At 40.8% G+C, this 13,442-nt stretch overlaps 1 protein-coding gene across 1 annotated transcript in view; it reads right to left on the bottom strand.

Moving 5' to 3' along the window:
• Window positions 1–1,793: 1,793 nt before the first annotated feature.
• The window catches only part of ZNF106 (zinc finger protein 106), a 70,470-nt gene continuing 58,821 nt past the window's right edge, over window positions 1,794–13,442 (bottom strand). Inside the window, exons 16-22 of the mRNA XM_004751198.3 lie at window positions 11,728–11,919; window positions 11,212–11,274; window positions 10,386–10,505; window positions 9,864–9,935; window positions 8,991–9,062; window positions 6,106–6,252; window positions 1,794–5,675 (exon numbers count right to left, since the gene is read on the bottom strand). Coding sequence (XP_004751255.1) covers window positions 5,619–5,675; window positions 6,106–6,252; window positions 8,991–9,062; window positions 9,864–9,935; window positions 10,386–10,505; window positions 11,212–11,274; window positions 11,728–11,919 — 723 coding nt within the window. The 3' untranslated portion in view covers window positions 1,794–5,618. The remainder of the gene's footprint in view (window positions 5,676–6,105; window positions 6,253–8,990; window positions 9,063–9,863; window positions 9,936–10,385; window positions 10,506–11,211; window positions 11,275–11,727; window positions 11,920–13,442) is intronic.

Genomic DNA, 13,442 nt, shown 5'->3' on the forward strand with positions numbered 1-13,442 from the left:
TTTTTTTTAATTTTTTTTTTTTATAAAGATTTTTATTTATTCAATAGACAGATCACAAGTAGGCAGAGAGGCAGGCAGAGAGAGAGGGGAAGCAGGCTCCCTGCAGAGCAGAGAACCCGATGTGGGGCTCGATCCCAGGACCCTGAGATCATGACCTGAGCCGAAGGCAGCGGCTTAACCCACTGAGCCACCCAGGCGCCCCAAAGGGAGAGAATCTTAAGTAGGCTCTACACCCAGCACAGAGCCTGACTTGGGGCTCAATCTCACAACCCTGAAACCATGACCTGAGCTAAAATCTATAGAGTTCACTGCTTAACCAACTGAGTCATCCAGGGACCTGTTTCTTTTCTTCTTTTTTTTTTTTTCTTTTTTAGTTATTTTAGCTATAACATTAGACTATGTGATATTTTTATCTTTTCTTGAGGTAGGCCTGTGCAGTATCCCATAGTTTTGGTATCTCATATTTCTGTTCTCATTTGTCTCTAGGTATTTTTTTAATATCTCCTTTGATTTCTTCAATGACTTATTGACTGTTCAGTGGCATGTTGTTTAATCTCCATATTTTTGTGGTTTTTCCTGTTTTCTTATTATAACTGATTTCTAGGTTTATACCACTGTAGTTGGAGAAGATGCTTGATATGACTTCAATAGTGAATTTATTGAAACTTGTTTTGTGGCCCAGCTCACCTACGCTGGAAATTGTTCCACATGCACTTGATAAGAATATGTATTCTGCTGCTTGAATGGAATGTTCTATACCTATCTATTGAGTCCATCTGGTTGTGGCACAACTGCTGCAAGGAGGGGAGGGTGGACATGGAACATGCCCAGCCCAGATGCAATATACTCACTTGGCCCAGTTGTGGTATGGCTGCTTGCATAGGTTCAGCGGGACAAGAAGGATGCTTACCAGTGCTGGCAGGCTAAAGGGAGGGCCCCAAACATGGTGCCCACCAGCTCTGTTACCAGCTAGTTAGAATGAGATTGCAAAAATGGCACCAGCCAGTGCTTCCGTTCCCAGAGAAAGTCACTGCAGTTGAGAAGTGTCCTACAGCCACATTAGGATTAGCAAATGGGTCTCTCCCTCAGTTGTAGTCTAGGTACTTTTCAAATTATTTTTGCAATGGATTTCAGGATGAGTGCATGGGCGTGTGAGCCCTTTACGAGCAGGTTCTTTGTTCTCTACAGTTCTATGGTTCCCCTGAACTTATGGTTCCCCTTGTTGATTTTTTAAAAAAACATGTGTTTTGGGAGCTTGTCTTTCTGGTTCCAGACACAAGGGTCTGGATGCCTGAAGTGCGGGCATATCCACTTCACTCTTCGATAAAAAGCTCTGTATTTATGGGATCCCTTCCTGATAGTGGATCATCGTACCTCAGGTAGGATCCAGAGGGAGACTGAGTCTCTGCCTCTCCTACCTGTCTCAATGCATCTCTTTTCTCTTTTGCTGTGGAGGTGCTGTTAATCTAGTTCCCAGGTCATCTGCAGAGAAAAATTATTCCTTATATAGCCGTAAATTTGTTTTCTGTGGAGGAGGTGAATTCAAGATCTTCTTACATAGCCATCTTGAACCCCAAAGATGTAGTTTTAATCCTAGTTCCTTCACTAACTAATTAACAGTCTTATGACCTTGGACAAATCCTTAAATGTAGCTGTTTGCCAAACTTATCCGGACCATGGTGTGTGGTATATCTATAGCCATCTCGTGCCTTCCACCCAATTTCCTTCTTGCAGTCTATCACGACATGGAGAAAAAAGGGTTAGCTATTAATATGCAGATAAGGTAGCAAAAGTAAACAATTAGTAAAAGTACTTTATTATCCTCTTGAATTTGCTTTATATCTTGCTTTACAAAGTTATGAAGTTCACAGCTTTATACCAAAATGTAAGAAGGCTAAGCTATTTGCTTATAAACATTTTTGCAGTCAAATGTCATCTGATTTCATTCTTCGAATCCATATTCAATATATAAAAAAATTCAGATACCAAGGGTACTGGAGCAGCTCTAGGGCATATATTTCTTTTAAGCAGGAGAAAAGCTCTTCAACAGCCTTTCCTCCTTGACTTCCTCCCCCACCAATTCAACTGGGCTACTACCTTCAACTGTAAAGCAAATCTAGGAAACTTTAGTTGCCATGTGACCCAGCAGCTGTAGTCTGGAGGTGAGGTTAGAGATTATTGTCTAATAAGCACTATGTCTGGTTTATACAAGGACTTCATATCCACTTACACATGGAACTCAGTATAGCCCAAATCACCTCCACCATAGCTTCTACCCTATCAGTCACTCTGAAATCCTGAAGATCATGATGATTTGGGGCAGGGATGAAACCACAGTTTTCCCAATGTGGCAGGCATGGCCTTCGTAACAGTTCTAGGAGCTCTCCTTTTGGTAGCAGAAACAAAATTTGTAAGTCAGCGTATACAAATTATAGTTGTTTGCACAAACCAGAGGGTATGTGCTGTTTAAATCCCACTTCACAATATACTGTGATCTCCCCTCCAGTGAATTCTCTTCCATAAAATATATCATGCCATTCCACTAAGTGTTGTACATCTACTCCCACCATACCATCCACATACCTAGTCACTAAAGGTATCTACTATATTATCTACCCCAAAACCAAAACAAAAAAGCCCCTGTTAGGCAAATGATCACTTAAACAGCAATAATATTGCCTATACATCATAGGTAGGTCAGGAGCTAAACACTCAACTGCTAACTTCTGAGGCAGGAAAACAGTTTCCCCCACAAAAGCAGGAGTGTAGTAGCAATGGCATTCCCTCAAATTCAAGTAACATCAGGTGGAGATAATTCTTTGCTCTTATGTGTTTAACTGCTTTATCACTCAGCAGAGGAGTGTGTTAAAACACATTCTGAACCTGATTAAAAACTTTAGGAAAAAACTTGAAGTGATTGATAGTTTGCCGTAAACTGTCATTAAAATACTAGCATATGCACACCAACGGACGGATACTATGGTTTTCTTGGCTTCCAGCCATTAAAAGTAGACACAGGCAACTAAAGATAACATTCTCATAATGGCCCCCAACCCCTTATAAGAAACGAGGTGGGTTTTATCAGGTCATGGAACATTTCCCTTCCTTCATTAAGTACTAAACACCAAGTCAACACAAAAAGCTGAGCCACAGCTCTTCTCTAAGGGAAGACAGAAGGCTAGAATCAGTTAAGACATTGTTAAAGACAGAAAGCAGCCTAAGTTCTGTGTAACTTTCAAGACTCTTAAAAGCAATAACACAACCATAAGCAGCCAAGATGCTTATGGTGCCTTTATTTCTAAATAGATAGCTAGAACCGTGCATTTAGGATAACACACCAACCTGGGGTTAGAAGAATTTTACAATTTCTTGAAAGAAAGACGGTATTACCATGGCTTCAAAAAAAAGTTTGTGAAATGAGGAAAAGTATTACAAATATAGGTACCCACACCCATACACACATACAAGGAACAGTCACAGCTGCACACACAAAGGCAGAAAGACTGTGCACAATTCTACCAAAATTAAACCCAAATCAGTTGTTACTGATTCTGTCAATCTGCTCATACCTTCCCCATGATTGCCCAGCACTTCACATAACCCCTTCCTGCTGTACCAAAGCTCCACCACTCTCCTCTTTTCAGACATGTCCTCGGGCAGGACAGAAGGGCACCCATGCAACAGAGCATGGAAGACTTTCATAGCACACTGCCCAGTCACCATGGAACGCGGCATCACTACAGACCTGAGTAAAACACCAGGATTAGTAATAAATTCCAATACGCCTTCCTGGGAAATCACCCTTCCCAAATCCACACAACAGCCTGACTGCTCTGGTCATCCTTATAAGAAATGGGGAGGAGAGGTAAGAAAGCTTCTGAATCTCATAAAGAAATAGCACAGATACATTTTATGTAAGAGAATCTTCCCTCTGTTCTCTCTCAAGTATCATGCAACCATCAATAGTGCGGTCAAAAAAAAAAAAGTTTTCCTGTTCATAAGGATAGAAGTAAATAGTCTGTGGGGCCATTCATTATTTGGTAGTACCTCCTAGATTAGTTCTTGTTTATGGTTCCAGTAAGAACCGCTAGAGCCTTCCCTGGAAAAAAAGAACACATATTTAGTCTTGCATTCACTATCATACCCTCCTGAAATCCCTCATGAAGCTGGGTGAAGTCCCCAGCCCCAGAGCCCAGGTGAAGAGCTGTGAGTAGATGTGTGCACACAAACAGGGCTGGAGAAACCTGTGTGCTCGGCAATCCCAGAAAACAGTATGTATCACATCCCCAAGTCTCATATGTGGCACTGGGCTCTTTTCCCTTCTTCTAGCTCTCTGGAGACTTTTTCATGGTTTTGAGAATCCAGAAACAAAAGGCTAGAAAGCAACACTTCTACAGCTTCTCTCAAGAGTCCAGAGAAATTCCAAAAGCAGTCTCACTAGGCTGTGTTAACTTGGCTGTTCTCAGTGGAAAATTGGAGTCTTTACCTTCCTCATACTCTACTCTTCTTTGCCAGCTAGAAGGGAGGTGAAGGCAAGACTCCAGTTTCAGAAATCAGTTTCTAAAAAGCTGCTTGAGATCCTAAAGACTGTATGCAGATGCTTTATCTTAACTCCCCCATCTTGGGTGCTGCAGGTGGGGGATAAGCACTCTGGGAGCCTAGAGGAAGTATGTGATGGCTGCCAAGAGTCTAGGCACAGCCAGAGAGCGGAACGGAGAGGGTTTGGCAATGGAGCAAACTAAGGGGTTTCACACCCACAACAGGCCTAGAGTCAGAAACTGGAGAGGGAAATAAAGGCTACACTCCAGTCCAAACAGCCTGACAATACCTACACCGTGTGCGCCCGGGGCCTAACAGCAACATTGTAAGGTAGATGTTAGGTCTGTGTACTTTCCTGAACTGAGCACTCCCAGCCAAATGTGCATAGATGTCTGATAGGAAATGCTGTCAGTGAGGACCTGTCATTATGTGATTTGCTGAATTCCTAAAATATAATCAGCAGAGCAGTCACTCTAGCTGTTGAAAATCTACTGTGTGTCCCTTTGGCATATAAAGCCAGCTCTGTCCATCTACAAGGCAAGAGAATAGTGAAACACACTGCACATAATTGTTAAGAAAGGCAACTAGTTGCTTCTAATTTAAATACCCAGTTATTAGAACTAAAAAAATTAAAAGTGATCCTAAAAATCTAGCATTTGCACAAACTTGTACGTAAAAGCTGGACTACGGTTTAAACCATCATAAGAACATAAACTAAAAATCACAAACTAAAAGCAATAAAAAAATAGATATGATTAGGGTCAGACCGGGCATCGAATTAAGATCTGTATCTTTAATCAACATCTGGAGAATACTAGTAGCACAGATTACTACGTTCCATGCTGTCCCAGAGAAGTATGGTTCCTTAAAATCTGTTTAAATCTGACAAACCTCCAGTAAGAACTTAAAGTGTACCTATCATCCCATAGAGCTGCCCAGACTTACACTAGTGGTAAGCCTGGCTAGTAACCATTTTCTCCCTCCCTGCTTCTCTGGGGAAGGGAAGACTGTGGCCTCTGAGAAGGGCCAAAGTAAAATTAGTTCAAACAATAACTTCCCAACATGGGAGGCAAAAAACTTCACGAATCAATTTTGCTGTCATCCTCAGCATGTCGTTCAATGTGTCCCGCAGCGTCCTAGGAATAAAGGGAAAAGGGCCTGTGAGAGAAAAGCTGGTAGTAAGACAAGAGAAAATTCAAGCCAAGGAGAGCTTCCCGGGTACATTCTAAGATCCATACATGGAAGGCGATTTATATGAAACTGTGCACTTAACGATCAGTTCTTATCTCACACAAAAATATTGTAATAATCCTCCAGGTCCAGTTATTAGATTTGAAACATTTAAAAACATTCTCTTAAGGCTCTTTCTCAAAAACTCTCAAAAGGACTACCTAATTCATCATTTGAAACCTCATTAAGCTATTCCCCAAATCTCTGAATAATAATAAAAAGGAAAATCCCTAAACTCTATTTATTCCAATTCTGAACATTCTAATAAGGCCTAAAGGTCTGCCTGCTCTGAGGAGTCCAATGACCCCAGGTAGGCCTCTGGTCCCACTCACGTACCTGTTTGGATCCTTTCCTTGCAGTGAAGAAAGCATCACAGTTCTTCCAGCGACATTTCAGAGTTTGAAAGTTTGGATTTGTATGGTCAGTGAGCAAATGTTGTTTCAAATGATCCACAACACCAAATATCAGAGAGCAGCCGTGCCACTAGGGAGAAAGGCAATGAAAGGGTAAGCAGAACAAGTACAGGAACCATGCAATCACAATTAGAGCAGTCCTCGCTTGTATCCTGTACGGACTGCAGAAGCAAAAAGCAAGCCCCTTATTCTTTAATTCTTGGCTAGAAAATATAACAAAGCTGGAGGCACCCACATCAATCACCAATATTCTGAGGTGACTGGAAAGTCTCAACACTTTGCTCTACTGAGAAGGTGAGGCACCCAGATAGGCACATTGTTAGAGGAAAAGGTTAGCAAATATTGACGGACATGTTACCATAAAATTCAGTTTAAGCCACTTTATTTTTTTATCTTGCCATCATAAAATGTGTTCCCTAGTCCATTTATTATAAAAAGGGGGTTGCTGGGTGGCTCAATCAGTTAAGCATCTGACTCTTAATTTCAGCTCAGGTCACAATTTCAGGATCATGAGATGGAGCCCTGAGTCAGGCTCCATGCTCAGCCGGGAGTCTGCTTGAAATTCTCTCTTTCCTCCCCACCCTCACCTCTCCCCCACTGCTTGCTTTCTACATAAATAAATAAAATCTTAAAAAAAAAAAAGGGCAAAGAGTTCTCTATAATACTGAAGGGGCTTCAGTTTCACAATTTCTGAGAACTGCTGACTCGTGAACTTGAAAATAAATATGTCTGACAAAGAAAACTACACCCTGGAAGACTGACTTTACAGAGAATCTTTATCACTTGAATCACAATCTTTGTTTTTACTTTTTACAGATTTTATTTATTTATTTATTCATTCATTTAGCATGCAAGTGGGGAGAGGGAGAGAGGAGAGGCAGAGGGAAAGAATCTCAAGCCAACTTCCCACTGAGCATGGTGTCCAACTTGGGGCTCAATCTCATGACCCTGACATCATGACCTGAGCTGAAACCAAGAGCTGGATGCTTAATCAACAGATCCACCCAGGCGCCTCTCTCTCTCTCTTTTTTTTTTTAAATTCCTACTTTACTAAAAATGTGACTCAATTCTCAATTTCACTTGTTAGTCAGAAAGCATCAAGACTCTTTGTCTTGGTTTTTTCCCCTCAAGGCTTGCTTATCTTAAACCCTACAATTCTAACAGGTTCATTTCTATAAAATAATGCAAATTTGATTTTTCCTGCAGCACTATTCCATCCCTCCACCCTTAAAACCAGATGGTATTTTCTCCATTTCTGTAGGTGAATTAACCCTCTGTATTCTAGATCCTGCTATATTTTGTGTCCTTCACTGAGAAAACCAAAAAGCAAACCAAACCATGAATACATGAGTATAGGATAGTGGGCAGGTCACAAAAATAAGCACTTCCACGTTTTATTTCACATACAGTTGGCCCTTGAACAACATGGTCTCAAAATGCATGGTCCATATACACTATGGAGTATTATGCCTCCATCAGAAAGGACGAATACCCAACTTTTGTAGCAACATGGACGGGACTGGAAGAGATTATGCTGAGTGAAATAAGTCAAGCAGAGAGAGTCAATTATCATATGGTTTCATTTATTTGTGGAGCATAACAAATAGCATGGAGGACAAGGGGTGTTAGAGAGGAGAAGGGGTTGGGGTAAACTGGAAGGGGAGGTGAACCATGAGAGACTATGGACTCTGAAAAACAGTCTGAGGGGATTGAAGTGGCGGGGGTGTGGGAGGTTGGGGTACCAGGTGATGGGTATTATAGAGGCACGGATTGCATGGAGCACTGGGTGTGGTGAAAAAATAATGAATACTGTTTTTCTGAAAATAAATAAATTGAAAAAATTAAAAAAGAAATGCACGGGTCCACTTACATGTGAACTTTTTTCAGTAAATATAGTACAGTACTGTAAATTATCTTCATTCCCTTATGATTTTATTTACTTATTTAAGTAAGCTCCAGGCCCAACATGGAACTCAAACTCATGACCCCGTAATCAAGTCACATGTCAAGAAGCCAGGCACCGCTTCTTAAATCTTAGTAACACCTTCTTTCTTCTAGCTTACCATAATGTGAGGAAACAGTATATAGGACATATAACATACAAAATATGTGTTATCGGTAAGGCTTCTGATCAAGAGGAGGCTATTAGCAGGTAAGTTTTAGGGAGTCAAAAGTTATATGTGGATTTTCAACTGCACAGGGTTTGGTACCCCTAAGCCCCTACACTGTTCAAGGGTCAACTGTACTTCTGTAACAAGTGATATTTTTGTAAAAATGTACTGATTTATAATAAAACAAGCAAAAATCACCAGAGAGAGGACCTCTGAAGGGATAATATGTAGCCATACTTCATATCTAATCTTATATTATTCATGAAAGAAGTATGGAAACATTTTATGTATAGCTTTAAAAAATAAGTTTCCTTGGGGAATCTGGGTGGCGTAGTTGGGTAAGCATCCGACTCATGGTTTTGGCTCAGGTTGTGATCTCAGGGTGGTGAGATCAAGCCACATGTCAAGCTACATGCTCAGTGTGGAGTCTGCTTGATTCTCTCTCCCTCTCTCTCTCTTCCTCTCCCATTCATGCTCGCTCTCGTGCTCTCTCTCTCTCCTCCTCCATCTAAAATAAATAAATCATTTTTAAAAATAAAAAATAAAACAATAAAAATAAGCTTCCTTGTCCTCCAGTGGGAGGCAAAAAGTAGATGCTCAAATATAAAAGTGCTTAATTGATGCTAATGACGATCTATAAATTAGCCTACATTAAGCAACTCCTAAGTCTTGCTAGGAGAACAGTTTCACTCCTTACCCAACAACGGTAATTCTGCATCAGATTCAGCCTCACAGCTTGAATACTGCCATCGTAACAGCCAGTATAAATCTGGAAAAAGTGGTTTCTCGTATTAGACCAAAACAAAACACACAAAAAAATCAATAACTAAACATCCTCAAAATATGTGTCAAAAGCTCTTTGTGCCGGCTGTAAGAAAACACAAACCAAAACCAAGGCCAGCCCTGAGTCCTACCATGGCTAAGTATGTTCTAGCGCAGGTACTGTGAAGCTCTGCTTCTTAGAGAGCCACTGCTGAGAGCCCAGCTGAGAGCAGCAGTGCAGGGCTGGAGGCCCCAGGACCCCAGGCCCCTGAGCATGGCACGCTATACTACGCATTACACGGGAGCCAGCTGCATTCCATCGCTATAAGAGGTGCTACTAATCAGAATCTGATAAACATCCATTCTGCTTCAACCCCATAATTTAAAAATAAAATAAATTGAGGTTTAGCAGGGTTGAGTGAATTAGCTTCTACTTTTGACTGCTTTCGTTTCGCCATACTGGCCAGGTCTCCTGACTCCATTCCAATGTTATGTTCGGATCGTAATGGCTCTGGAAAAAGCACCACTCAATTTTTAGGGGACAGGTCTTAAACTTATTTTCTCTTTCATGGGGGTATCAGATTTTTATTGTAATTATTTTCACTTATCAATATAGCAAAGAGAATATTCAACAATGTCACTGGGTTACTTCTCAGTGATACTACACCAAAAGATAAAGGATTCAATAATAAGGCATATCAGAAACAGATATCATCTTTGGGAGTGATAGAGAGGAACATTATCATCAGTTTGTAGTTTTTAGTGAACATATTTTAAAGCAATATGTGACATGGCTAATAATACTCACCATACTTTTATGGATGGTCATACACATAATCATGTCTTTGTGTCCTCCATAAACTTGCAGTCGATCATGGGACTTAGGTGGAGGAACAAAACAGAAAGATAATTAAGGTTATTCATATACTGTGTTTAATAAGCATAATCCCCGGAGGCCTCTGGCAGGATTAAAACCATACCCGAGGCACTATGTGAGGCACCGGGAGCAATTTCACAGAAACGTAATTTCTGTGTCGTGTCAAAGTCTCCAACCTGAAACTGCACACGGGGAGCACTAGGCAAGCTTTAGAGACTACCGCTGCAGCCTGTAACCCTCCGGTAGGGACCTGAGCCTCACCACAAGCCTCGGAGTATTTTTCTGAAAGTATAGCCCACGGACCATCTACTTCATTATCTAGAGGTCTTCTGAAAAAGTGCAGATTTCTGGGCCCACCCTCAACCTTACTATATTTAAAAAAAAATTTAACACCTAACCCAGGCAGATCTTCTCCCCAAATTGTTGAAGCAAAAGAGTAGATCTAAATTCTACCTGTAATTCATAGACACGAACAAATTTATCCAGGCAAGCAGTCACCATCACTTTTCCTAGGATATTCACCACAGTCACTGCGTGATTGTGACCTTTATAGATCCGCACGAGCTCACCAGTCTGCATCCAAAAAGAGACAAGTCACTAGATTGATTTTCAAGATTCCTTTCGACTTTTGAGATTTCGGGTTCCATTATTCCCTAAGTCATAATTCCGAAGCTACTTATACGTAAGGGAGCTGAACTAATTTTAACAGCTGAAGTACTCACACAAGCATTTATCACAATACAGGTATACAACATATACGAAATGTACCCTGACGGAGAGAAGCTGGTGTCACAGAAAGGGAAGGCCCACAACTCTATCTGCGTGTATTTTGTAGGTGTTGAGGTATTTCCATTTTTCTCATCCCACTGCACCTGGACAAGTCCCTGAGGCTGCACTGTCCCCAGGTTTATAGCCAGGCACTGAGCTCCACACAGCTGCCTCTAGGACCCGAGCAGAGTCTCTTGGATGTTTTTATTTGTTCTATTTTAAACTACATAACATACACACTTTCTTGGAGCCTCAGCTGCTCAATTTATCTCAAGTTCAAATGAAACAAACTAAACCTTACATAAACTTTGAATCTGTCCCCCATTAAAAATGTTGATCGGGTCAGAATTTCCAGATTGCTCACTACCTTCCAAGAGCTCATGCAGGTACAGACTGTTATTAAGCTTTTCACTAGAAAAAGGGCTTTCATTTGAACTGCAGGAGGTCTGAGGAATCCTTCAAGCTTTCACCATCATTCCGTTAAAGATTTCTTTACATCAACACAACTTACATGAATGTTATGGGCATGGACTGACTGATCGCTGGAGCCACTGAACACAAGGTCATTCACCACCTTAAAGAAAAAAATTCATTGAGTTAGATTTGGTATAAGGGTCTGAGCTTTCTCTGTAACCTGTAAAGCACATTGTTGAATTCTAATTTATAACCTACTTTGAAATGAGCATGAACTAGGGACAAAACAGTAAGTTCCTCAAATTTTCTAAAGTGAAACTTCTGTCCTACCACCAGGTACTGGGATGAATCGACAACGTATTATTGGGTTTGCTGCCTCCTCAGAATGATTGTGAAATAGCCAAGAGAGCTTTAAAGTATATGTACATTCTATAATAAAATACACCTCTCTGTTAATACATTAAAATACAGTACAGTGACGCAAGCACGTAATATCATTGCTCTTTTCAAGATGATGTGCTCTAAACAAGACATTAGACAACAAGGGAATTGCCACTCAAACCCTTCTATGGGTGACAGACAACCCACTCCTCTTCTCTTGCCCTGTACTTGCCTTCATGCAAAGAATGGTTTTGCTGTGGCCCTCCAGAGTTCTGAGGAGGAGTCCATTCCGTGCATCACGAACACTAATGGTACAGTCATAAGACCCAACAACGAGCAGCTTTCGGGCGCCTTCCTGTGCTGTGGCAAGACAGCTAACAGCCCGAGGGCCATGGCATTCGAAGATTTCAAGTCGTTTATTGTTCTGAAAAATAAGCCACCATTATATGAAGTAAAGGAAACTCAGCTGGTAAATGTCAAAATCAACTAACCCAAATCACTACCTTGATACGAATTCTCTAATTCTATTATCTGTACTTAAGTCTCATACCCCATCCCTGTCTTTAACTTCACAACCTCTGCCATTCTCATTCCAACTCTCTTTGTGTCCAAGACTCCCTCCTCCCCCAATCCAGTGGGGGCACAGCAAATTCTTGCATTATAAACACATTTCTAACTTTAAACTACAGTATCTGATCATAATTAGTACTTGATTCTCTTTTTATGCCTTCTCTCACTTCCCTTACATTAATGATAACAAATGATCAACTTTTTTTCCCACATTCTAACATATCTTCCATGCCTTAGACCCAGAAACCCTTTCCCTGATTTTTTTCTCATCAAAAATTTTGCAATCAATTAGTCACATTTCCAAATTTCTCCACTGAGAATTACTTACTGAGGTCTAATTTTGCTAAGAGTCTCTCATTCTCTACCTTTCTGTTATTCTCAGTTTCTTCTGATTTCTCGTTCTATGTCATCTATCATCACATCATTTAGTGAACTAGAGAAGTCTTTTACATCAGTCAGAATGGCATGGTCACATCCTAAATTCCCAAACATTCCTTAACCTCAGATCTTAGACTTACTTCCCTCATCCCCATACCAGTCTTGCTCCTAAATTCTCCCACTTCTCAAAAACTTCTAAAAAGGATCTTTGGGGGTGAGGGGTGTGCCTGGCTGGTTCAGGAGGTGGAGCATGCTACTCTTAATCTTGGGGTCATGAGTTCAAGCCCTATGTAGAGATTGCGTGGAGAATATGTTAAAAAAAAAAAAAAAGAGAGTCTATAAATAAATAAATAAATAAAATAAAATAAAATAAAAAGGAACTTCAGGTGCACACAAGTGGTGAAACTCCCAGAAGCTAAGCACAAAGCAGCAGCTGGGAGTGTCCAGGGCTCAGCAATGACTCCAACCACCTTAGGTGCTCGGGAGACAGGTTGGTGGGAGTTCAGGGCCAGGCACAGAGAACCAACCCTGGCTTTCTTTTGAGATCTCAGAAGCACTGCATTCTAGGTGTGTGGCCAAACCAAAAAGGGCCCAGCCCTCATAAGAATTCAAAATTCCCATGTCTGCAGAGATTCTGAAATCTCTCTGTCAAGGTCTGTCCTCTCTGGGGCTTATCAACCAGTTAGGGATCATTTCCATTTGAATTTTTTGTTCTCACCCTGCCTCAAACGTCCTGCTCCTAACTTCTATCCTCCTTTGATAATATTACTCTCCCCAAAAAGGAATGAGGTCATTATCAAGTTTTATCCTTTAAAAACTTTTAAATTTATTCTTTCTTCTTCATTTCTATTGCCCTAACCAAATCTAATGTAGGCTTTTAACACTTCACATATAAAATGCAACAACTTTCACTAATGATCCTTCTGTGATCTATTCCTATCAAGTGAACCATATAACTTGGTACTTGATTATCTATGGACCAGATTGTTCTTACTTGAT

The sequence above is a fragment of the Mustela putorius genome, unplaced genomic scaffold, assembly GCF_011764305.1.
Source record: "Mustela putorius furo isolate JIRA1106 unplaced genomic scaffold, ASM1176430v1.1 tig00003898_pilon_pilon_pilon, whole genome shotgun sequence".
In the NCBI taxonomy this organism is placed as follows: domain Eukaryota; kingdom Metazoa; phylum Chordata; class Mammalia; order Carnivora; family Mustelidae; genus Mustela; species Mustela putorius.